This window comes from Peromyscus leucopus, chromosome 8b, assembly GCF_004664715.2.
Source record: "Peromyscus leucopus breed LL Stock chromosome 8b, UCI_PerLeu_2.1, whole genome shotgun sequence".
Lineage (NCBI taxonomy): Eukaryota > Metazoa > Chordata > Mammalia > Rodentia > Cricetidae > Peromyscus > Peromyscus leucopus.
Genome location: NC_051086.1, coordinates 95,638,495 through 95,664,676, shown reverse-complemented (window position 1 = coordinate 95,664,676; position 26,182 = coordinate 95,638,495). Strand labels below are relative to the sequence as shown.

At 51.3% G+C, this 26,182-nt stretch overlaps 1 protein-coding gene and 1 long non-coding RNA gene across 10 annotated transcripts in view; one reads left to right on the top strand and one right to left on the bottom strand.

Annotated features, from left to right (window-relative positions):
• LOC114692942 overlaps window positions 1-22,878 on the top strand; it is a 30,406-nt gene extending 7,528 nt beyond the window's left edge. For 5 of the 6 annotated variants that reach the window (XR_005090476.1, XR_005090475.1, XR_005090474.1 and 2 more), the window contains 2 exons: window positions 8,914-9,044; window positions 21,732-22,878. This is a non-coding gene — a long non-coding RNA (uncharacterized LOC114692942). Of the gene's footprint in view, window positions 1-8,913; window positions 9,045-14,992; window positions 15,447-21,731 lie in introns of those variants that run through there. The other variant, XR_005090477.1, reaches the window with a different exon arrangement.
• On the bottom strand, window positions 437-25,109 carry Sp2 (Sp2 transcription factor). Of its 4 annotated transcripts, none has more exons than XM_028869051.2 (7): window positions 25,022-25,109; window positions 11,371-11,447; window positions 9,091-10,065; window positions 4,820-5,132; window positions 3,408-3,582; window positions 3,032-3,225; window positions 437-1,658 (listed from the first exon to the last, which is right to left on the bottom strand). In XM_028869051.2, the coding sequence occupies exons 1-7, from the start codon at window positions 25,026-25,028 to the stop codon at window positions 1,558-1,560; spliced, it is 1,842 nt and encodes a 613-aa protein (XP_028724884.1). In that variant the 5' UTR covers window positions 25,029-25,109; the 3' UTR covers window positions 437-1,557. The 4 variants fall into 4 exon arrangements, with proteins under 4 accessions (XP_028724884.1, XP_028724883.1, XP_028724885.1 ...); XM_028869050.2 differs by having other exon boundaries at window positions 11,371-11,450; window positions 25,022-25,095; XM_028869052.2 differs by lacking the exon at window positions 25,022-25,109 and adding an exon at window positions 24,773-24,948 and having other exon boundaries at window positions 11,371-11,450.
• Between the last annotated feature and the right edge of the window lie 1,073 nt (window positions 25,110-26,182).

Below are 26,182 nucleotides of genomic sequence, written 5' to 3'. Positions count from 1 at the left end.
TGGATCTCACTCTGCAGCCGAGGCTGGCCTCGAACTCATAGAGATCCACCTAGCTCTGCCTCCCAAGTGCTGGGATTAAAGGTGTGTGCCACTGCTGCCGGCTCGTAAGCCAAGGTTCTTAACTCCTCTGCTAGCTTCTTAGGCACTGGGAGGCAAAGGCCTTCCTCCAGGGCTGGGGCATAGAGTAGTTGGTCTGCCAGCTCAGGAGGTCCTTTCTAGCTGTCTCTGTGGCTGAAGCAAGACTGGGCAATGGAAGGAAAACACAGAGACATTTGCGTTGGTCTCCGGACTCCGGAGGTCTCCAGCGGTGCTCTGAGCATGCCTCTCCTTTGGGCCAGGAGGGTAAGTTGAGAGCACATGGCTCCCTCCTCAGGAGTCCCCTCTATGAGACCTCTGAAGTAATAAAGGGACAGAAGGAGCCCAACTGCCAAGAGCAGACTTTGCCTCGGGCAACTAAATTTATTAGCAAGAAAAATTTTTGTCAGCCCAGCACTGACCAACAAAATACATCGTTAATAAAGGATAACAAATCTGTCACTTAATTAATAAAACATCCTCAAGCAGTTACAACGAAAAATAAAGTTGGATTTTTGTTTAATTTAAAAGCCTCAAAAATAACAAGCAATATGTTTTTTTAAAACATGTCGTAGACACAATCGTCTATTATACAATATACACTGTACACAATAGAGCGGGGGCGGGGAGGGTGGTGAGATGAGAGGGCGTGGAGGGGTCAGAATGGAAGGTGTTCTCATGGGAGTCCAGATCAGAGCTGAAATGTTGTGTCATTTAGAAAAGAATTGTTAGTGAGAAAAAAACTCCTATGCTCAGCACTGCCCCCAAACCCTGAACTGAACACAGGCGAGGGGAGGCGGCTAGTAAAGGAAGGAAGAAGGGAGAATTAAATAAAATGTCTTTAAAGCACACACATACACAGTGTTCATTATCTGAAGTCTGAGTATAAGGCAACGTTCTCCAGAGAGAAGGAGTGGAGGGCCAGTCCGCCGGCATCTGGCCTGTCGAGTAGGAAGTTGGAATGTCTGCAGGAGAGCCGGGGCAGGGCTGGGCAGTGGAGTGGAGGCAGCCTCCCCAGCCTCCGCAGAGGGGGGTGCCCGTGGGAGGCTGGGTGCAGGGTCCCGGGGTGTCCCTAGCGGCTAGGGAGGAGGTAATTGAGGGGGACAAGGAGGCACAGGATTGGGGGCATGGCACAATGGGACTCCGGCAGTGTCGGGGCAGGGGATGGGTTGGGACGGGGGCTCACTTTGCTCCTCGACGGAGTGAAATGCATGTTTTTCCTTTGGAAATAAGGGTCCCCACGCGTCCTGGTTTAGAACGTCTCATTGGGCATGGCCAGTGTGCATAGCCTGGGCGGGCCAGGAGCTCATGCTGAGAAGGGAAAGGCCTTTGGAAGGAGAAGAGCCCCTCCCTGTGGGGACACAGCCACAGACCAGGAGTGGGGTGAGGGCCGCCCAGGGCAGCTGTGGGCACCTGTCCACCATCGACCCAGGCCAGTCGGATGGGGGATGCCATCTTCAGGGCCTCCTGCCTCAGTCGGCCTTACAAGTTCTTCGTGACGAGGTGGGTCTTGTAATGCTTGGTGAGGTGGTCACTCCTCATGAAGCGCTTCTGACACTGGGCACACTCAAAGCGCTTGTCGCCTGGGAAGAGGAAAGAACTGTTAGCAAAGAGCCTACGTACAGACACCGCCACAGTCCCACAAGGAGAAGCACACGTGAGAGCCCCTGGAAAAGCCACCGGGCCGTATCTGCATATCCCGCTCACAGGGCATGGCTGTCTACTGCCACCTCTCTGCCCCAGCCGTCCCTTCTAACCTACCCGGCTCCAGTCGGGTCCTTGTCCCTTGTCCTGGAGCCTCTGTGCACCTGGTTCATTCTGGGCTGTGGGCCTTGGACTTCAAACTTTGATCAACACCCCCCTCCTCACAGGAGGACACCCTGGACCATGCTGTCGGGGTATTTATACTCCTGCCTCTGACGGGGTATGATCTAGCCGGAAGCTGTAACTTGGGGTCACATATCCCCTACCTCCAGTCTCTGCTCAACAGGGCATCATTCTTCACTACAGCAGTATTGGCACTGTACCCTGTGGACACTGAGCATGCCCAGGACAGCTTTAGGACCCTTTCCTATAGTTTGGCCTGTATTCCTTAGTACATTAAAGCACAGACCTGTGATAGCAGCGACCCTGATACCAAGGCTGCTTTCAGGGCAGCCTGCAGGAATGTTGGAACAAGCCTGTAATCCCAGCAGTTAGGAGACAAGAGGGGTGCCATGAGTTTAACCTAAACCTAGGCTACACAACAAAATCCTGTCTTTAAGGAGAAAAAAGAGCTAGATGTGGTGATTCACACCTATAATCCCAACACTTGGAAGGCTGAGGCAAGACCGCTGTAAGTTCAAGGGCAGCCTGGATCACCAAGCAGAATCTTGTCATCATCCCCGCCCCACAACCAAAAAAAACAAAGAGGGTTGGGAAGCCCAGGTGCTTTAGTTCAGGAAGATTCCCACCTGTACTTCAAGCACAGAAGGCCCAGCCCTAAGACAAACTGGTACATCTCCAGAACCCATCTCCAAAACAAAACAAACAAAAAAGTGGGTTTGGATTGGAACCCAGCTTGTCTACCAGGAGTCGCTCCTCCAAGCCTCTCCGAGGCCTGACTGGGACTAACTGAAGTTATCTGAAACTGTAAAACACACAGTGCCTGGCAAACCTGCCCGGTGCTCGCTGGGTGTTTCGGGTTTATTTTTACTTGTGACACAATCTCTCAGGTTACCCAGGCTGGCTCTGAATTCCTGATCCTCCTGCCTCCACCTCTCTGCTGATAGGACGACAGGTGGCCAGCTCAGTGCTTGGTAACCAGCTCTGCAGAAGTGACAAGAGGTTGTCACTGCTGTGTAGTGCAGCGCCTGCCGCTGGACGGGCAACAGCTCGTGGGGTGACCTGCATGGCTGTAGAGCTGCACCGGCGGGGATGGCGCTCAAGGCCAGCTGAAGGGCGTGGGGGAACTGACCTGTGTGGGTTCGAGCATGTCGCTGGAGCTCATCGCTTCGCGTGAACCTCTTTCCACAGAAGAACCAGTTGCAGACAAAGGGTCGCTCGCCGGTGTGTAGGCGGACGTGGGCCCGAAGCAAGGACGTCTTCCGGAAGGTCTTGCCGCAGTCGGGGATGTGGCACACGTGCTTCTTCTTGCCCTGCTCCCCAGACCTGCAGGGGTTGGGTTCAGAGTAGGGAGAGGAAATGGGAAGAAGGGAGAGAATGGACAGAGGCCGTGGAGGTCGGTCAGAGCTCAGGAGAGGTGGGAGGCAGGAGTTGGCAGCTGCCACTGTCCCAGAGCAGCCGTGGAGCAGGGCATCTGCCAGGCTGCGGGTCTGCCCCCCCCCCATTACCTCTTCTCCCCATCCTTGCAGTTGGGACACGTGCAGGCCATCCGACGCCTCTTCTCCCCGGGCTGGGCCTCTCCTGCGAGGGCCTGCTCCATCTGCAGCTGGATCTGCGTGGGGCTCAGCCCACTAATGGTCAGGTTGTTTCCAGAAACGTTCTGCACTGTCAGCTGCTGCTGCCCTGTGAAGAAGAGAAGGACGTGGTTCAGGAAAGAAAGCCCAGGCCAGACCTCCTCTCCCTCCGGCACAGGTTAAGGATGAGTCATGGCAGCTGATACTCGGAAAGGAGTGAGAGCCAGAGGTCTCTCTGAGATACTGGCAGGAAACTCTCCCAAGAACTTTTATTCATGGGAAATCACTCTAGGCTACCTTGTCCTCCCTCTTGGTGTCCCCTAAAAGTGGACAAACCAAATGCATAAAAATGCATTAGGGAGGAAGAGAGCCATGGACTCTCACTACCTTGAAAGCTGCCTTATCCCCAGGTGCAGGATGAAAACTGCTTCTGCAAGGAGCTTCAGCTCTCCCTCTCCCCTATTTTTTTAAAGATTTATTTCCATATTTTATAGAGAGAGGTGTTTTGTATGCATGTATATCTATATACCAGAAGAGGGCACCAGATGCTATGGGACTAATTATAGACTATTATGAGCCACCATGGGGGTGCTGGGAATTGAACCCAGGCTCTGGAAGAGCAGCCAGTGCTCTGAACCACAGAGCCATGTCTCCTGTCCCTCTCCCTCTAACTTTCAAGACGCATTCACAGCATGCACCATCACTGAACTCATGTGTAGTACAAACTGGTCCTACTGTCCAGGACACCCTTCTCTGCGGCTCAACCTCAACACCAGCCTTTCTCTTGAAGAAGTCTTCCTTAGCTGGGCAGTGGTGGCACAAGCCTTTGAACCTAGCACTTAAGAGGCAGAGGCAGATGGATCTCTGAGTTCAAGGCCAGCCTGGTCTACAGAGTGAGTTCCAGGATAGCCAGAGCTACACAGAGAACCCCCATCTCGAAATGTACAGCCCCCACACAACAAAAAAAAGGGAATCATTCCTTCACTTCCTTTACATGGTATGGCACAGGCACCTGACCTGGACAGGTGACCATCCAAATTAATCTGAGTTTATATATTACTTAAACACAGTCTATTTTCTCCCATCATTATTCAGCATCTGAAGTTACCGTATGTGGACATGTGAATTATTATCTCACAAGACCACTGTAAGGATCAGGTGTGAAGATAAACATGTGCGTGCCCTGAGGCTGGAGCGGACCAGGCAAACACTGGGCATCACCTTGGATGGACAGCATCCACCTCATCATGGCTGCTACTGGGAATCCCAGGGGCCTGGCTCAGGATTCCCACAAGCTGAATACCAAGTCCTGCTGCCGACACCCTGGCTGCAGGACTTTCCCTCACCGCCGGTGTTGGTGATGGTGACAGGCACACCCTGGACTTGGACTCCATTGATGTTGATGGTCTGCATGGCCTGAGCAGCTGCTGCCAGCTGTGCGGCATTCAGGCTGATGATGCTCCCAGCAGGTGCAATCTTTGGCAGGGGTCGCTCTTTTCGGAGAATTGCAGCTGAATGCTTTTTGCTGGTACCACTCAGATGGGGAGCTCGGGGTGCAGGGCTGTTACAGGTGGAGGTTGAGGTGGTTGCAGCTGTTGCTGGGGGGCTGTCCTGGACGAGGACTGTCTGTACCTCACCAGAAGGTGTACGAATATAAACCTGAGGGGCCAGAGAGAAGAGTGCCCTGAGAGACATGGCACCACCAGCACCTTCACACAGCCCTCCTTGTCCAAGGGGACACCTCCGTCCGTCCATGCGTCCATCTGTCATCCTGTCTTCCAACCAGCCCAAACAGGAACTCAGACACTACTGACAGTGTTTAACAGGACACTAACCTGGTATAGCTGGTTACTGACCTGTGACCAAACCTTTACTTTGCTTAGCATGGAAAAATATAACTGTTAAGTCTCAAAACTGGGAAATTAGAAAAAGCACAACAGCAGTATGGGCTACAAAGTGACACCCAGGCCAGCCTAACCTGTACAGCAAAATCATCTTTGAAAAAGGAGGGTGGGGTGGCTCAGTGGCTAGGAGCATCGGCTACTCTTCCAGAGGACGAGGGTTTCCCCTCATCCACATGGCAGCTCACAATCATCTGTAACTCCAGTTCTAGAGGATCTGAGGCCCCCTTCTGACCTCCTTGGGCACCAGACATACACACATACATACACACAGTCAAAACACTCATATACATAAAAAATAAAATAATCTAAAAATTTTTAAGAGAAACAGGATATTCATCTTATCCCAAAATGTTGTCTCTTTTCAAAATACTGATGAAATACAAAGAGAAAGAAAAGTAATTTTATCTTGTGTGTGTGTGTGTGTGTGTGTGTGTGTGTGTGTGTGTGTGTGTATACACACGGGTACACATGTGCTAAAGCACACTTGTGGAAGTCACAGGACAGCTTGGGTATGAGTCCTTGCCTTCCACCTCTGGGAGGTGGGGCCTCTTGTTCACGGCTGCATATGCCAGGCTGGCTGGCTCACAGAGCTTCTGGTAGTTCTCCTGTCTCCTCCCATCTCTCTCTCTCCTGTGAGCACTGCCATGGCAGATGCAAGCTACTGCATCCAGCTTTGTGTGGCTTCTGGGGACACACACTCTGGTCCCCAGAGTGCATAGCCTGTGCTTCACCCACTCAGTGGTGGAAGATGTCTCCAGCCACACACACACAAAAGTAACTATTAAAGTTCAGGAATCTGTCAGGTATTGACACTGTAACCATCCCCAGCTACGGGACAAACAGAAAGCTGGCACTGCCTTAGAACAGAGCACACATCTACTTTGTGACACTTGAGCAAAAGCCTGACAGCCTGCATCCACCCACGGGGGAAGAAACAGCACACAAACACAAACCGGAGGACGTTCCACAGAGTAACCAGCCTGCAGCCTTGGAGTGCAGCAGGGTCACGACAGTCAAGTTAAAAAGCAAGTGAGCTGGGGATGTAGTTCCAGAGCAGAGCCCAGAGCAGAGCCTAGGACCCACCAGTCCTGGGTTTCATTCCTGGCCCCACGGAGCTGAGTGTGAGGGGGTGTTTCAGATGAAAAGAGCTGCGACAACTAGGGGAAGGTGGCCAAGTCCTTAAGAACTGCCAACCAGAACACGCAGTGAAACCTAATGGAGCCCCCAATTACAACAGCATTTCACTGCTGACTTCACAAGAGAGATCGCTGTAGTGTGTACAGAAAATGTGCTCGTGTGGGAGAATTAAAGCACTTGGAAGTGAGAAGAGGATCATGGTAACAATTTATGACAAAGTTTCTTTGTAAAAAATAAATTCAGCTGTGACGTGTGTGTGTGTGTGTGTGTGTGTGTGTGTGTGTGTGTGTGTATTTGTTTTTGTTGTTGTTTTTCTCTGTGTAGCCTTGGCTGTCCTGGAACTCATTCTGTAGACCAGGCTGGCCTCAAACAGAGATCCACCTGCCTCTGCCTCTTGAGTGCTGGGATTAAAGGTGTGCACCACCACATCTGGATCAGCTGTGATTTTTTTTTTTTTTTTTTTTTTTTTTGGTTTTTCGAGACAGGGTTTCTCTATGTAGCTTTGCGCCTTTCCTGGAACTCACTTGGTAGCCCAGGCTGGCCTCGAACTCACAGAGATCCGCCTGCCTCTGCCTCCCGAGTGCTGGGATTAAAGGCGTGCGCCACCACCGCCCGGCCTGGATCAGCTGTGATTTTAATTGGGGTTATTTTTTATTCCTGGATCACTGAAGACTTTTTGATAACACATAAACCTGCCATCCCTTAATAAATACACAAATGTCATGTCTCAGTCCCGGTTTTCTAGTATGTATCCCTTTTTAAAATCTTAGCGTTTTGTATTTGGTTCTTTCTTTTGGGAAGTAAACAGGTTGACTGAGTCACTAAAGAGAACCTGCCCACCTTCTGTTATTCTCTTCTCTAGTTTCTGATACGGAGTCAGGTGAGAGGACTCTCTTCTCCCTTGGATGGCACCAAGTGGATGCTAAGCACTGTTTGATTTTTACTATTATCATTGTACTGTGTGGGTGTTTTGCCTACATGCATGTCTGTTTATCATGTGTATGCCTGGTGCAGATGGAGGTCGTTGGATCCTCTGGGAGTGGAGTTACAGGTGGTTGTAAGCCAGCACATGGGTGCTGGGACTCGAACCTGAGTCCTCTGGAAAAAAGCAGCCAGTCTCTCAACCACTAACCTATCTCTCCAGCCCATGCTGAGCACTGCTACAGTCTGCTAAAATCATTGAGGCTGGTGGACTCCTCTGTAATCCCAGCACCCAGGAGGTGAAGGCAGGAAGGTCAGTTCAAGACCACTATCAGCTGCATAGCAAACTCAAAAGCCAGCCTGCTACGTAAAACTGTTTCAAAACAAATTCTGCTAAATTCTTAATTGGTGTTATGGTTTTAAGTCCTTGTTTGTTTTCTGGTGTTTTGAGACAGAATCTCACACTGTAGTCCAGGCTGGACTTGAACTCATGTCACTCCCCTGCCTCAGCCTCCTGAATGCTGAGATTACATGTGTGAACCACTGTACTGGACTAAATTGTTTAACTTATTTTGAGCACTCCTTCTCATCATCATTTCCCTGTACATAAGCAGTGACCCCGGGGAACGGGGCACTTAGATGCCCCATGGCTGTTGGAGTCTCCTCACTTTCTGGGCTGCCTCCAGCAACATTAGGCTCCAAGAGAGGGTCTCTGAGTCGTCTGCTCCTGTCTGCTTTTAGAGCGGCGCAACACAAGAAAGGAGCAGAAGAGACTGAAAAGTGGCCGGCGCTTGGCAGCAAAGGAAAAGAACTGAATAGCTGCAAAGGGGGAAGTGGAAGCCCCGAGTTGACAGCAGCACAAACAGCTGGAAAGCCCCTTCCCAGGGTGGCCGGAACAGAGGCCGGGCAGTGTGGTCAGAGGGCAGCCAGGAAGGAGAGGCCTCCTGTGAAGTGAAACACGTCTTCTCCCTTATGAGGAATCTAGACTGGAAGGAAACGCTGGCACTCACGCCCACTCCCACACTCCCACAGGTGAACGGAGCAGAAGGGAACCATTCCCAGGGTTGCGGGGAAGAAGAGGATAAGCACGGGTGGAGAGAAGCAAGTACAGTGGCTCACAGGCTCACACTGTAATCCCAGCACTGCAGCTGAAGCAGGAGGATTATAAGTTTGATGAGGTAGAGGCCAACCTGAGATATCTAGGGAGACCCTGCCTCAAAAAAGGAAGAAGCCTAGCTGTTCCTGCCTGTTATTTTTCTTGTCATTAACAGTAGACAGCAGCTTTTCCTCATGAACTTTCCTACTTTATACCAAATTCTATGGTTCTGACTTGAATTCTCATTCTTGCTGTTCTAATTTTACAATGGAAATATTTCATTACAAAAGTATTCCGATCTACCACCTAGTTATACCCAGAGCTACCCCATAATGAAAGAATAAAACAGCCTAGATATCCCTGTTCCATCTGATTTCTACAGATCACGACTAAATGACCTAATACCCGAAGAGACCCCAGGGCAGAAGCCATTTCCTGCTCCAAATGATGGTGACTCCAACTTCCCCTCACATCTGGCGATGATCTGCCTCAGTTTCAAAAGCAAGCCAAAGGGTGAGCAGAGGAGAGGGAGGCTGGGCAGAGGGCCTGCGGTACCTACCTGGGTTGGTGCTGATTCAGTTGTCTGGATCTGAAAGTTCTGGGAGGGCTTCTGGGGAACGGTGGGGAGGGTGGCAGAGGCAGCCTGCACCACTCGAAGTGCCTGCTGGGGGATCTGCACCACCTGCTGTTGCTCAGCCTTGGGGGGCACCACTTGGACTTGCTGGACCACAGCTGGCTGGCCCCCACCAGGGCTCTGGACAATCAGCAGGTTGTTTCCTGCCTGGATGATGTTGTCTGCTGTGGTCTCAATCAGCACCGTCTCCACTTGCTCGGCCACAGCCACTGATGGCTGTGAGACAGGCAGGCTCTTCTTCCTGGCCTTTTTGTTAGTCTTAGACAATGGAGTGGGGGGGCTCTCGGTGAGGAGCTGAGCGGGGGTCCCAGCATCACTGGTGTTCACCAGGTTGTTGACCGGCAGGGTGAGCGTCACGTTGCCGCCGCCACCTGTCAGCTTCACCACGTTGGCCCCGCTCTGTGCGGGGGTGGTAGTCGTACTTGACTTCTGGACAGGAGCTGGCTTGATGGGGACAGGCTTGTGGCCGGAGGGTGAGGGGGCGATGATGGCTTGGTTGGTGCCTGGGATGATCTGGATCTGGTTGGTGAGATTGGGCTGCACCTGGATGGTCTGGGAACTGTTTCCTTGGATCTGAGGGACCCCTTGGTACTGTATACTTGCACTGGACCGGCTCCCTTTGTTGATCACGGTGGGGTTCTGGATAGCAAACACCAACTGCCCTCCAGGATAGGAGGCACCCAGCTGGGAGCCCTGAATCTGAAGAATATTTCCTTTAGATGACAAGAGGCCAAAGCTATTCTTGCTGGGGCTGAGCGGGAGAGGGGCTGGCTTGATGGGGACCAGTTTCCGTGGGGTGGGCTGGGGGGGCGCAGGAGGTGCCACTGCAGCCTCCACAGCTGGGGGGCCAATTTTGCTACATGTTGCAGCGAGCAGGGCCAAGGGGGACGGCTGGGAGTCCTGCAAAGATGAGCAGAGGACAGGAGTGAGATGGGAAGACTGGCTAGACCCTTCATAGAGATCTTCTCCCCACCCCGCCGCAGGCCACCACCAGCACCTCCGCCCACCCACCCACCCACTACCCACCCCCGCAGTGGTTCCTGCTCCAGGGAGTGAAGGAAAAAGACAGGGAAGGCCTCTCAGGAGATGCCCCAGAGGCAGCCCTGGACACAGCTGTCTCCCCACTGGCCTGGCTGGGCTAGTGTTAGCAGGGACAGTGACAGAGCCCAGCTCTCGGATGGAGTTCTATGGACTTAGCACAGAGCAGGCAGAGGAGGGGGATGGGGAGGGGAGGGGCCACAGGGTGAAGTGCTTCCTGACTGGAGAGGGCGACAATGCAGGGGCCGCTCTCTCAAGGGCAGCAGGCTTGTTTCTGTCCTGGTGTGTTATGTACACGCATGCACATCTCTGTGTGTGAAGGGGTGTGTAGGTACACGTGAGTCTGTGGGTGTGGAGGTCAGGGATTACTGTCAGATTCTTAGTCCTCTCCACCTTGTTCTTTATTATTTAGGTGTTGAGTGCTTTACCTACATGTACGTCAATGTATCACTCAAGTGCCTGATGCTCTCAGAGGCCAGGAAGGGTGTCAGATCCCCTTGGACTGGAGTATGGAGAGTTATGAGCTGCCATATGGGTTCTAGAAATTAATCTGGGTCCTCTGGAAGAGCAGCCAGTGCTCTTTACCACCGAGCATCTCTCTAGCCCCTTCACCTTAACTTTTTTTAATTTTTAAATGATTCATTTATTTTATTTTATTTTATATACATTGGTGTTTTGCCTGCATGTACATCTATGTGAGGATGTCGGATCCTCTGGAACTGGAGTTACAGACAGTCGTGAGCTACCATGTGGGTGCTGGGAATTGAACCCAGGTCTTCTGGAAGAGCAGCCAGTGTTCTTAACTGCTGAGTCATCTCTCCAGCTTACCTTATTTTTTGCGACAGGGTCTCTCACTGAATCTGCTGAGCAAGACTAGTTGGCCAGTGACCCCAGTGGACCCTTCTGTCCCTGCCTCTGCAGAGCTGGGACTACAGGCATGTACCGCCATGCCCTGCTTTACATGGGCGCCTGGAACATGCCTGTGCGACAGGGACTTTACTAACAGCCCTGGCCTCGGGCTCTTAGCCAGGCGGCTGTCTTAGTTCAGAGAATGAGGACAAGGGGACCGTCCCGGTGTTTGCAGTGACAGTGCAAGGCTCCTGAGTGAGGTGGACAAGCCACTTCAGCCAGCAGCGCGGCTCTGGCCCCTGGCCCCTGCGCACTTGCCTGGGTAGTAGCGGCAGCAGGCTGCAGGTAGTCGCTGGGACTGACGGCAGCAGTGGCAGCCATGCTCATCTGTGGATCTGCTGGGAGGAAGATGGAGCAGTATGTAAGACCCCTGAAGAGGACCCAAGGCCCCTTGCCCCGGCTTTTCTTTTGGCCTCTCTTGCTGTTTCTCTGAGAAGTTTAACAGCTCGAGCATCACAGCCCGTGCCTGTCAGGGGCGACGTCTCCTTTGCTCACAATCTATTTGGGCCAGGCCTGCCTTCACCACATTGTTCCCACAGCTGGGACACTCCAGGACAGAAAGAAGACTGGGAGACTCCAGGACAGAAAGAAGGCAGTCTGTCTCAAGACTGGCTGTAGTGAGTCTGGAGCACCCCCTGGTGGACACCGATGGCTCTCTGACTCTCCATTAGGGGCAAAGGAGCCTCTAGCCAAGTCCTGCACTCTCTGAAGCTACCAGCTCAATCCAACTGAAGCAAACCTGTCGCTGGCCCCTTTTGTCTTTGTGTGGTCCGAGCATACCTGTCCTTTTCTAAAAGCTGTATGCTCGGACCACACAAAGACACACGGGGCCCACAAATCAGTAGATGGCACCTGGTAATTCCTTTAAGTGAATTTACACAGGACAACTGATATGACCCCTAGTCATAAACTAGGCAGAGCTAAGAACTACATATAAGAATGAACACTGAGTAAATCCTATTTTTGTGTATATATAGTTATATCAATTGTACTGTATTTTCTCATTTTTCCACAACGATTAGAGAGTTGGCCTCCATAGCCACAGGTTCTATATCCACAGATTCAACCAGCCATGCACCAAAAAATGCTGACTCTACATAACACGCAGATGATTTAAAGTATATAGACGGTGTGTAGCTTATATGCAAATTGTACACTTTATATAAAACTCTTGAACATCTATGGTATTGGTATCTCCAGGAGCTCCTGGAACCAATCCCCTGTAGGTGTTAAGGGACTATTGTATCCTCTTGTAATTTTTAAATTTTATTTTTACTTTATTTGAGACAGGGGTCTCACATCGTATCTCAGATTGGCCTGGAACTCATTCCTCAGCCTCTCCCAGGCCGGGATTACAGGTGTGTGCCACCAGGCCCAGCCACTTCCTTTCAATAAAGGAGGAACTAATAAAGGAAATGTCTATCTTGCACTTAAGTTTGATTTACAAGGTAAACAAGATTGGAGGCTGGTGAGATGGCTCAGTGGTTAGGAGCACTGGCTATTCTTCCAGAAGACCCAGGGTTCCCAGCACCCACATGGTGGCTCATAATCCTCTGTAACTCCAGTTCCAAGGAATATGATGACCTCTTCTGGCCTCCATGGGCATCGTACACACTCATGTTGTGTAAAATGTATGTGCAGGGAAAACCCTCATATACATACAATTTTAAGTAAATAAAGGTAAACAAAAGCCTGTGTGTGGTGGTGCACACCTTTAATCTTAGCACATGGGAGGCAGAGGCTGGTGGATTTCTATGAAGCCAACCTGGTCTGTCTACACAGTGAGTTCCAGGCCAGCCAAGGGCTACACACTAAGACTATTTCCAAAAAGAAAAGAAAACGGAAGTCCCAAGAATGTAGGGCGAGAGACTGCCTGCCATCATACAGTTCCCCAGTCACTAAGGCAAAGCACGCTGGGCCGAGTCCGGCATGTACCCAGACATTTGGAAAGGAAGTTCCAGGAAACAGACAGGGAAGACTGCTTAGAAGACTCAAGGGACAAAGGCTCAGTCCCTTAGCCCTCGTCAGGAATCTAGTGAGGACAGAGGGCAGGGAGAGAACACAACCATTCATGTTTTTTCAGTCCTCTGAGGGAACAGGCTTCTCGGATGGGAAAAGATAAAGGGTAAAGGAGAACCACACTGGCTGGCCGGAAGCCAACACAAGGCCTTCAGTGGTCACCAGGCCCCAAGTCTATGAGCTGGCTGCCGATGCTGCCAACTGTGAAGGACAGAGGACGGCTCTGGGCAAAGTGGACATGAGATCCTAGGCCACTGCAGACACAGATGCCTGCAGTCATTGCAGCTGCTGAGGAACGACCACAGATAAAAGCATGCAGTTGCAAAACCCAGTCCTGCGATCACAGCTCGGTGCGTTCAAGGTTCCAGATGGAGACCCACCGCTAACATCGAAATGCTCCTAACAGTTTCGTGAGCAAGGAGGGAAATGAAGAAAGCAGGGCGCTAATACAGTTGGGGGCTAAGGGTTGGGGAGGTCTGAGCCAAGCTATCTCCAACGCAGGCTGGGGCTCAGGACCAGGGACTGAAGGCTTCTCAGGCCTTTTTACTGCCATGTTTTCCTCAAGGTATTTGCCCTTTTATTTTATTTTAATTTATTTACTTACATTATGATTCAGAACAATAGCAAAGTTACAGTTATGAAGTAGCAACAAAATAATCTGATGGCTGGGGGTCAGCACAGCATGAGCAGCTGTATTAAAGGGTCGCTGCATGAGGAAGGTTGAGAACCACTGAGTTAGAGGTTAAACAGAGCCTACTACTGATGTAAGCTGCAGGCTGCTGGGGCTCCCGGTTGCACTATCTCAGTGCGGTTTCATTCTCCTCCCCAGCAGGCTCCTGAAATACTTCTTTAGTCTAAGACCACCGTAAGTGCTCTCCTATGGTCACCGAGAGCTTTATGTGGCCCCGGGGCTGCGACCTGGTCCATCAAAACAGAACCATTTCTCTGCCACTACAGACTTCTACTCTGGAAAGAGAAAGAGAAGGGAAGAGAGCAGCACTTCCAGCTGGGGTGTGGAAAGGAAAGTGGTTAAGGAGAAGAGGGCACATCCGTCACCGTAGTTCTCTGAGCAGCCTCAGTTAATGTGGGAGCTCGTGTTTAAAATGTGTAATGCGCCGGGCGTTGGTGGCGCACGCCTTTAATCCCAGCACTCGGGAGGCAGAGCCAGGCGGATCTCTGTGAGTTCGAGGCCAGCCTGGGCTACCAAGTGAGCTCCAGGAAAGGCGCAAAGCTACACAGAGAAACCCTATCTCGAAAAACCAAAAAAAAAAAAAAAAGTGTAATGCTTAACTCTCCCTCCATACTACTCAAAGCACTGCTAAGCGGGAGACGAGGGCGCAGAGGGACTCTTGAAGGTAATTCTGTAACTGCTTCACACCACTTCCACTATGGACACACTTTTCCTTTTGTGCTAGGGGTTGGGCCCAGGGCCTCGCCCAGGGCCTCACATACGTGGGGCGATGCTCTACCCCTGAGCTATCTCCAGCACATCCACCATTTTAACAGTACCACTGGCCTCTAACAGCAGCTTGTATTTGGTCATTGAAGCCTACATTTATTTAGCAATATGGGCAATAGGGACCGCTGCATATCCCTTCTTTTTCACATTGATTTATCTTGTGTGTGTTTGCTCACATGCAGACATGCATAGTGACACGTGAAAGCTCGAGAACAAGTTGGGAATCAGTTCTTTCTATCATGTAGGTTCCAGGGACTGAACTTTGGTTATGAGGCCAAATCCTCGTGGATGGCAGCAATCCCCTTATATCCATACATTACACACCCTTACTGAATATTCTGAAAGTAAAAAGTGCGTATCTCTCAGTGATATCATTTGGATCTTGTCATTAATTCATTTCAGCTAAAACTTCCCTAAGTCTCTAGGCTGACGTCAGCAGAGATCGATGATGCAAGCATAGACCAGTACACCTCAGCCCTAAGGAAAAGTCCTGAGGGGTTGGACAAAGCAGCAAGGAGGAAGGAGTATCGGGGGACAGAGGGACCAGAACAGAACCCCAAGACTGACAGAAAAGCACCTCGCTTCCAGACTCTCACCATCACCTTCCCCCTCCTCGGCTAAACTTGGTCCCCTCCACGTCTCCGTCCAGTCCATTCTCAGCGGGCTGCGTCTACCCAGGTCACCAGAGACCCCTTGGCTTCTAAAGCAACAAACCTCTCGATGGTTGCCTCCCCTTGTAAATTCCCGTGGGCTCCTCTTCCTTTGCCACCACTTAAATACAGGCATTCTTCAACAAGGGTCCCTCCTCCTCACCCAAGATCCCTTCCTTGGGGGTCAGTGTCCACTTACAGGGCTTCAGACAGTGTCGCAGAGGTTGACACTCCCAGGTATGGGCCAGCTCCGCCCCCTATGGCCTTCATCAGGCCAGCCAGACACTCCCAACCTGAGCGTTCCCTCCAGGCTTGTTCCTTCTTTCTCCTCCCCAGCCTCCACAGGCCTGCCTGCCTGTAAGAAGCAGGAGCTTATCTCCGCTGCCCTTCCCTTGCTCAGGGCTTTTCTGTTGTTTCAAGCAAATGCTTTGACAGCCATCTTGTAACACGTATAGCCTGTCCATGGGGTCCTTTTCCGGACTGAGATGAAGTCAAGTCCTTTGCTAGCATTCAGCACCCATTACGGCGATCGTGAGCCTAAGGTATGGGGGCAAGGCCCTGCTCTTCAGTAAGCAGGGTCTGCACCCAGCTGCCGCTCCCAGACCCGGTTCCCATACAGGGGCAACTGCAGTTCCTGGGGAGAGGGGAAGAGCACAGGAATCTTTGGAATGTAGCTTCTTTCTGGCAGGTCCACTCACAGCAGAGCCCTGCACATCCACCTCCTGCTGGGGAGCTAGGTCCTTGGGACTCCTCTCCTCCGTAGAAGTCTCCTCCTCACTAGTCCCATGGCCCTGGTCCTGGCTTCAATCACCCTCCCTCAGCCTGAACTCCCACCCACAGCCTCCAGGGCAGCTTCCAGCCTCTGGCCCTCTCTCCCCCTTTACCTAGTCAGAACACTTCTGGAAGACTACCTCTGTGAACAGAATCCTATGCAGCCACTCCCCTGGCTACACCCTCCCAGTTTCCGAAAGCTCTTTGGATAAGTTTAGAGGAACTAAGCACTGAGCCTCCTCCCTGTCCCTCCCTCCTCCCTGTCCCTTCCTCCTCTCTCTGCATTCTTTCTCTTCCTGGGAGCCTGAGGCCTGGGCTCCCCCTTTGGCGTTTCTAACCTCTAGAGACTGTTTCTAACTTACTCTAGAAGCAGATGACCTTGCCGGGTGCCCGAGTACACTCCCTGTGGCACCCTTGGCAATGCTGGCCTCACCACAGGGTAGGGAGTGTAGCTCTATCCCGGGGGCAGGGGGTGTCTGTCTTCCTCTGGCAGACTGGCTTGGGACAGCATGATCTAACAGGAAGGACCCTAGAGCCCTGGTTATCAGGCTGTCCCAGGCTAGAAGAGGCTCAAAGTCCACACCCAGACCCTAGGCTGTTGGTTTTTGGTTTGTTTTTTTAAACCTTCACAGCTATGGCTTCCTTGGCCCTCTACTATGGCACTCCCAGCAGGAATCTCACTCTGTGCAAACAGTCCTTCTGGTGGCTATTCTGGTCAGTCTGACTGGGCCAGAAGCCAGTAAAGCAGTTTCCAAGGCCAGGCTTCCCCATTGCTTAGCCTGGAAGAATTCAGAGCTGGAAAGGGAAAAGCGAACCACGGCTGGTTTTCTAGAACAAAACTGGACCTCCGGGGAAAGCGTGAGTCAGCCTGTTAAAGGTGGGGGGAGCAAGCTTGGCTGTGACAGGTCCAAACTGCCAGGACCACTCAACACCCAGCAGCCACAACACAGGACAAGGCCGCTCATGCCTGGCCCTGCAGAGCAGCTCTGGGGAGAGGATGCTAATGCCACAGGCCAAAGGGGAGAACAGAGATCTTGTCTTCTCCACCCCAACTGAGCATGACCCTGAGATGGACACTCGACGTTATCAAGAAGTTACACTTCCTTTCTGAGCTTCGATTCCTCACCTCTTCTCTCAAACAAAACTCCTCAGTCACCGTGTGCAGACAGCTCCTTACTTCTGTGGTTCAACTTAACACGTTTTTTTCACATTTCGATCATACTTTATTGGTATATACACGTGCGCACATTTGTGTATGGCTACACCCTGCCATGGCTAACATGTGGAGGTTCTCTCCTGCCATCATGTGGGTCCTGGGGATTGAACTCGGGTTGTCAGACTAACCCTGACATGACAGGCACTGGGCAATTCCAAGCACTGAGCTAACCTGTAGGCCTCCAACTGAACTTTCCAACGTGATATAGTACATGAAAGCAAACTCACAATTATGTTTTCTACTTTTAGTATAGTACTCAATAAGTTACATGGTAGTCAACATTTCATTAAAAAAAAATAACTGTGCCGGGAGGTGGTGGCAAAGCGACACAGAGAAAACCTGTCTCAAAAAAAAAAACATAACAAAAAAAAGAAACTTGTGGTAAATGATTTTGTCCAACTCTCAGCAAACCTAAGAGGTCTTTCTTTTTTGAGACAGGTTGTACTCATGTAGTCCAGGTTCAAATTCACTATGGAGCCAAGGATGACCTTGAACTCATGATCCTCCTGTCTCCACCTCCAGAGTGCTGTGAATACGGATGTGCGTGACTATGCCCTAGTCCCCCCACCCCCACACCTTTGTTTTCCAGACAGGGTTTCTCTGTGTAGCCCTGGCTGTCCCGGAACTCACTCTGTAGGCCAGGCTGCCTAGAACTCAGAGATCCGCCCGCCTCTGCTTTCCCAGGCCTGGGCCATAGCTGGAGGAGTTCTTGCAGATTTCTGCAGATGTTTTGATTCCAGGAGTGTTAGCACCTAACTTTGACCTACCTGCCTTTTGTGATTGCTACCTCCTGTCTCCGGAACCTTCAGTTTGAAGTCTTATCTGAGAGTTTCCTAGGGGTTCAAAGCCCACGCAGAACTTGGTTGTGGGAGGACTGGATATCTTTTAACTGAGAATTTGCATTTGGCACTGTCCCTTTGGAGGGCTTAGAGGTTTTGGTATAGGAACTGACTTGTTAAAGGTGTGAACTGTATAACAATAAAAGGTCCTTTGCTAAGCTACAGTGAGTTAGTCCATGAGAGATTTATATTCCTGCAACTGGAAAGTCTAAAATTTTCATCCTTAGAGTACCTCTGTGCCTTCTTTCCATGGAACCAATGAACCCCACCAGACATACAACAAGCCATCACGCCGGGTTTGCAAACCCAGGGCTCCGTGCATGCTAGGCCAGCATTCTTCCAATGGAACTATACGCCCACTATGATATTTGGAAGGCTGGGTCTATTAAGATGCATGTTTGACTTCCACTCTTTTCATCTCACTACAAATTTATCCAACCAACAACCTCATCCTAAGCCAAGGATGTACTTGCTGTTCCTAATTACTCCCAATAGTCATTCCTGAACTTGGCTCTAACCAAGTTGTACCACCCCATTCATGCTACCAAAATTGCTAATGCTACCAGACCTCATGTTACCGAATCTAATTGCTAACTCCTAGACCTGAGCCCCCATCTTTTGGGATCTGACAGCTAACTGTTCTTGCTTCTGGAAACATTCTTTGATGGGTTCCCAGTCAGCTCCCACCTTGCGGGCTACTTCTAAGTCCCTGATGGTCCTCTCCTTCAACTTCTCAGCAATTAGGCCGCCCAGACTCCACTCCAGGACTTGTATTTCTTCTTTCTCTGCCTATTTTCTAGGTGATCTCACCTACTCTCATGGCTTTCCATACTACACAGATACTAGATAACGATGGTGGCGCCTGAGCCTGTCTGCAGACTTTCTCCTGCGTGATGCTGACACCTTCACTTGGACAGGTTAGAAGGTATCTTGACTCTAAGCAGCCCTGAATAGTGCTGCTGATGGCTTCCAATTCCATGCTTCCTTCAAAGACTGCCCACTGCAGTGAATGCTCCCTCCATCCTTGCGGCTGCTCAGTCCTAAAACCTTGGAATTCTCCTTGACTTTCGTTTTTCTCACACTCGAGAGCAAACACTCCCAGCTCTAACTTCAGAGCACACTCCAAACGTGACTGTGTTCACCACCTGCTGCTGTCATCACCTAGATCCATGTCTGTACCTAGTCAACTGAGAAGGCCCCGAGCTGCCCTAACCTTGACCCCGTCGGTCCACTCTCAGCACAGCAAACACAAATGAAGCCGCCTCAACTCTTCTGCTCCGAGGCCCTCAACAGCAGCATCCCATCAGAGCCCAGCTCCAGCGTCACACAGGCCTGTGTCACCGGACTTCCGCCCGCCCTTCAGCCATGCTGTCTTCCCCAAAGCTCCTGGTGCTCTTCCTCTTCCTCGCCAGGTCCTTCCTTCTGCTTGCGTTCACCGCCTCCCCTCACTCTAGACAGAACCAGTTCAACCCCTTCACCCTTTAGGGTTTCATGAAGTCACTTTCTCCTAACCCCCTGTGTAAACTGCCTCTCCCACACATTTTCCCTACCCTCTCTCTTCTATTTTTATCTTTAGACTTAGCACTTTTCAACAAGTACTTATTAGCTACTTAATTACTGTCTCATTAAGAATGCAAATGTCCTAAAGGCAAGGGTTTTTCTCTTACTCACTGATGTAACTATGTAACCTAGCACACAGCTGGAGCTTTACATACTTGTTTAATAAACTCGTAAATTAAATGAATCCTGAAGGAATGCAGAGAAAGAGAGTCTAAGTGGAGTTTAAGAACCAGAGGAGGAGCCAGGTGGTGGTGGCACACACCTTTAATCCCAGCACCCGGGAAGGCAGAGGCAGGTGGATCTCTGTGAGTTCAAGGCAGCCTGGTCTACAGAGCAAGTTCCAGGACAGCCAGGGCTACACAGAGAAACCCTGTCTGGAAAACAAAAAAATAAGCAGACAAAAGAAGAGCCAAAGGAGGGCTGGAGTGTGGTTCAGCTGCTAGAGTGCTCTCCTAGCATGCTCCAAGCCGGGGTTCCATCCCCAGTACCCACTAACACAAGTGTGATGGTGCCTATGGGAACTGGAGCAGAACAAACACTTCGAGGAAGCAAGTCAACTCCACAGATTACAGCTCCAAGCTCCACTCTGATACCCTTTCCAGTTAGCACATGCATGGACATCCGTGAAGACCGTGAGAGCATCTGAATGCACACTCCTGGTCTGTCCAGTTCTGATTCTCTTCCTCCATGCATGACTATTGTCACTCCCAGTTTGCTTATTGCCTGGGTCATAGGTCATCGATGTGGGGGCAACAGGGTACGACAGGAACACTTCAGTCCCAGGAAACCATGCAAAGCTTTTCTGCTTAAGAATATTGGGACTCTGGGCTGGAGAGATGGCTCAGAGGTTAAGAGCACTGGCTGCTCTTCAGAAGTCCTGAGTTCAATTCCCAGCAACCACATGGTGGCTCACAACCATCTGTAATGAGATCTGGTGCCCTCTTCTGGCCTGCAGGTATACATGCAGGCAGAACACTGTAGAGATAATAAATAAATAAATCTTGAAGAAGAAAAAAAAAAGAATACTGGAGCTCAGAACTCTGTTGCATCTAACAGGAGAAATGCAAGCCAGCCCCCACCACCACCAAGAATCTCCTGATGCACACACAAGCTTGCTGCCTTCTCTGCTTTGGCTTGTATTTGTGAGTCACTCTCGGAGCTCTCCCCGGCTAGGATCAGCTTCTGAAAGGAGTGGTGACTTCATTTCCCTGGAGAAGAGGGGGAGGCTGGATTGCTGCTTGCTCTTCTCAAGCCTGGGAAATGTCTTCATCTGATTTTTGGTTTTTCTTTCTTTAATTTCCAAATTAAACATAAACCGGAAGCAGAACTATTTCACTTCCAATCACATGACCCGGCTAGCTGTCTCATAATCCCTATTCACAGTCTCAGGAGCCACTCTGGGGTTTTACCAAATCCCAGGAGAGGTGACAACCCCGTGAGAAAGTTCTAGAAAGACATTTAGAAATGTGCACTGACTCCTGACTCTTCCTGAGCCACTTCTGTCCTGTGGCTGAGATGAATGGCACCTGAAGAACCTAAATCACCACACAGAGGCAAACTGGCATCTCAGAGGACTTAGCCTTGGCCACCCAAGCAAAACCTCTGCACAGCACAGCAGCTGCTGGCTGGACACACACGCAGTCCTGGCGCTGAAACGGAAGGTAGCGAGGGGAAAGAGATGTCGTCTATCACCCACTCCAATGGCTGGGCTCCAGCAGGCTTGAGCTGTACTGTGACAGCCGGGACAGCTCAGCACTTGGAGCAAAGCACCAGGCACAGCCCCCGTGCTAAGCACTGGCTCATCTCACTAGAGCATGCTGGCTTGGGCACAGTGACACCGGTGACAGTGACAGAGCCTTCCTTCCCAAACATGTCCTCAAAGGTCTGGCTGCCCCAAGACGCTGGGGCCGGCTCTCAGCTTGGTACGACGCTGGTTGTGTTTTCCTTCAGGATCCCATGAAGCAGCAGAAAATTTTTCTATTTCACCATTTGTCAACGGAACAAATCCGCCATGACATGGGGGCGTCTCCTCGAGAAGGACCCCCAGTCCCATTCCTACTGAGCCTTACAGTCACACTCAACCTCTCCTTTTACCTTCCCACCAGGTTCCCGCAGAATTCTGATGGCAGTGTGAAACCCCTGTGCCCTGGGGCTGTCCGGAAAGCTGCCCACGAAAACATCTGTTAGTCATGGAGACAGCACCTTAAGACACAGACCTGCTACCACATTTGAGAAACAAAGACCTGAGCTCCAGCTGAGGAGGGGAAAGGAGAAAGAACTACAGGAGGCAGATGAGCCATGCGGGAATATTCATGACAAAAGCCACCAAGAGCTTGTGACACACCACATTTCTCAACCTAGAAACGCTATTTGGTCCACCCTGTGGGTAAAATTTCCTTGTTTTCATTTTTATTTTTTTGAGACAAGTCTTGCTATATAGCCCAGGCTAGCCTGCAACTCACTAAGTAGCCTAGGGTGGACGCAAACTCTCAATCTTCCGCCCTCAGCCTCCCCTGTGGTAGGGTTAGGGGTGCATCACCACACCCAGCCTGGGTTCCGGGTTTAGAACAAACTGGGAAGAAACTCACAAATCCTTTAAGTCACCCAAAAAGACAGTCCAGACACGCCACCCAATAAACATACAAGGAAGTGGATGACCTTCTCCAAACAGATTACCCCAAGTTCACAGCCCACAGGCTTAAAATTAGGCCAAGTAATCCTATCAACTCAGACGTGTTCACTTTAGAATACACCATACAATCTTTACAGCAATGTCCCTCTGCCTCTTTCCACTCTGTGGCCATTATCCACCTGACCCAAATAATTACTAATATTTTCAGTGTCTGGAAGCAGAGTTTCCCTGTAGATGAAACAGAGATGGAATAAAGGTAACTTAGAAAAAAATGGCCCATTTCTAGCACAGAAATGGGAGGGGTCAGGGTCTAGAAAACTGCTGAGCCCACATCAATACCAGAATCTACTGGCAAGAAGCTTTAAAAGTTGTTCTAAGGACCATGGTTGGGCAATACTTGCTTAAAGTAAGCTTGGGGATTGCCACATACCTCTATGGTCAAGGACTGGTCACTGCTTAGTACAAGAGACGATAACTTCTCCAAAACACTTAAGCACCACAACAACTAAGAGGTTCAAGACCCAAATACCAACTTCCCTACCTGCTGGAAAGGCTTGGGCTTCTAACCCAGACATCTGCCATCATCTTTTTACTGCGCTTCTCTCCTGTTCCACAGGCCCCCCACCGCGCCCCCCCACCCCCCCGTGTGTGTGTGTGTGTGTGTGTGTGTGTGTGTGTGTGTGTGTGTGTGTACACTGTAGAAGTTGTTTCTCTCCTTCTACTAGGTGAGTCCCAAGGATGATGAGCTCAGGTAATCAGACTTGGAGCAATTGCCTCTACCCACTCCATCATCTCACTGACCCAGGCCCAAACTTTAAACCAGATCTAAGGAGAACCAGTCTCTGTGATGTCTGCAGGGATGCCAGAGCCAGGGGAAGGCAGTCATGAGCAAACCCTAGTTAGCTCTCTTTGGCTTTAGCAGCTAACTCAGGGCTCATAATGGTGTCAGACCAGCTTGTTTTCCCTGTTGCTGTTGCTTTTAACCAAAGAGAAAGTTTCTTTACCACCAAGTAGAAGAACTAGAATTAGACAACTCACCAACCACCTCAGCCAAAGAGAATTCATATTATCGGGGACTGATGTCTGTTTGGTCACTGGAAACCAAGCAAATTGGTACACACCTATAACCCCAGCACTTGGGAGGCTGAAGCATGAGGATCTCAATTTCAAAACTCACACACAGATTACAGTATGATTACAAGCCAGCCAGGGCTTCATAGCAAGACCGAGTTTCCACCCACCTCCCATCCCCCACCCCCCCAAAAGAAGCCACTGGAAAACTGACATGAACCCCACTGATTGGTTTTAAGATCTGCTCCTTTCATTTGTCATTGAGAATTTAAAAGTCAACAAGACACTGATGAATACATCACTGGAGACAATGGATTCTTTGTGTCAGTAACGGAAGTTGCTGCTGTGATCTGGGCTCCATCCTTCCCTCTGCTAATTCACTGTGTGCTGGCTAACATCCTAACCTTTCTAGCCTTCAAAACCCTATCCAAGACAGCTCCAGGCTGCAGATACAGTGGTAGGAGGTGCTTGTCTAGCACTTGTGAGGATCTAGATTCAACCTAGATCACAGCAGGGGTGGGGAACAACTCAGGGCTTTATCCTCCTCTGTAATGCCCAGTGCCTTCTATGGCACTGCATGAAACAGCTGTAGGCAGTGCATGCCAGTACACACTGAAACATCAATGGTCTTCCTGCAATGAAATCTGTGTAAGGGGGACCTTGGGCCAATTCATGGCTCACAGATCACTGGCCTTTCTCCATGAAGCAACAATTCACCTCCTAAAGGGGAAAAGTTCAGGAGAAAAGCCAAACGGAGTCAAGTTAATTATGAAACAATTAAACATGACAGACTATTGGAATCCAAACCAAGGAATGCAGTTTGAGGACAGGTTTCTCAATTGCCCATGGCAGAAGAAACACTTCCTTTCATTCTAAAATTAGAAAGGCACCGGGAAAAGAAACCTAAGAAGGAAGGGAGGAAGCTGAGCACCATTAAGTCAGCAACGAGGATGGAGGAAGAAAGCGACGATTTTATTTCTTGGGTCACCTCCTAAGAACGATAGCGCCTACGCTTTCTTGGAATTTCAGTGCATTTTTGCCCCCCGCACGGGGCATAGAGCAATAGTCTGGGGGCTCTGTCAACAAGTTCTCAAAACTTCTCAGAATTCCAAGAGCTTGCAGATGCCTAGTCGCAGGTACAAACTAAAATTCGGTTTTCACTCGGCAGTCATCAGCTGCCCAGGGAGTGCCTGACACCGTTTGGGACTGCGGGGCAGCAGGCTGCAAGGAGGCAGCAGGCTGCAGCCTAGGCCAGCCTGATTGGCACCACCAGGATCTCAAGCGTTGCCTGCCCACAGGGCGAGCCCGAGCGGGCTTCGGCCGCCTGCGTGGAACAGACTCGGGCGCAGTCTGAGGGCCCGGCGCCCCCTGGGCCAAGAGGGCGAAGGGGGTTCCAGGACCGCCTAGCTGCCCGCGCCGCTTGCCAGCCCCGGAAGCGCCTACCTCCCGCCCGGGGCTCCGAGGGGCGGGGAGTCTAACGCCCCCTTCCGGGTGCCTCCGCCCGGCCGGCCAGCCGCGCTCCTCCTCCGGGCGGGAATCCTTCCTCCCCCGCCCCTCCCGTAGCCGGGCCCCGGCGCTGGGCCCAGTCCCAGGGGGGCACCCCCGGCTCCGGCTTCCCCTCCCCGAGGCCTCTGCCCATCTTCCCGACCCTTGAGGGCCGGGAAGACCCCGCCGGCAGAGGCCAGGACCCACCGCTCATTACGACATCTTCCTCCCTGGCCTCCGCCGCCTCCGCCGCCACCGAGAGCCTGACACCGCCCGCCTAGCACCCGCCAATCCCGGAGCCCGCCACCGCCCGAGCGACGGCAGCGCTCACCAATAAACGCTCGGTACATTGGGGACCGACAGCATTTATAACCAATCATCGGGAAGCATCTAGAGTGACGTTGGTCTGGCCAATAGAGCTGTGAAATGTCACTGATAGACGGTAGTAGTCACCAACCGGAAACCAACTGAGGAATGAACGACGTTTCCATTAGCCAACTGGCGGGAGGCAAAGTCCCGCCTGCTAGGAGGTTGATGGACAGCAACAGGAAGCGGAATGGGGAGGGGTTTAGCTGAGAAGTGATTCCGTATTGGTCGTGGTTGACCTTCCACCCACCTCTAACCCAGAAGATGAGTGATAGATCTGCCCTAAAGCCAATCAGAAGTGCGTAGTGGGAGGCCGAGGAATGCCCCATAAGGAGCTTATACATCGGTCTTAGTACAGTCGGGCGTGGGGAGCTCTAGGGGAGCGGCCGCTGCCCGGCGCCGTGTGAGCGTGTGGCCTTCAGCTCAGCTCCTCGACCCCTCGCCCGCTGTCGCCCGTGGAGATTCGACGCTCTGGCGGGGGTTGGATACTTAGCACTTCCCAGAGGGGACTGTCCTTCTATCATTCCAAGGCCCTGCTCATCTTCACCCGTGTGTCGCAGGGCCCCCCGATCCACGCGGCTCCAGACGGGCTCGCCGGAATTGTCTGAGCCGTTTCCAAAAGCAGATTCCCACCAGGGTCGTCCCAGTCACATTTGCTACCCCTCAGGCGTGCCCCGAACTGCACACTGGAATCCGAGCGCCCCTGCTTGGTGCCTGCCTCATTTCCTCCTGAAAGAGGAACTGCTTGCTCTTGCTAGGCATCCCAGGTAGGTGTACCTTCCTCTGGCAAGCCCTCCTCTGGGAACGACTAACTTGGGCAGACGGCGTGGCATCGAGAGGGAATTCACGTTGGCTGAAGACCAGCGTGGGCCGGAAACGTACACACCCCATCTGCTCTGGAACCTTAGACTCCTGTTGAAGCCAGACTGCTCACACCTACACCTAAAGGGAGTGCCTTTTTTCTTTTTTCCACCCACAGTGAGAAAAATGTTTTACCTCCTG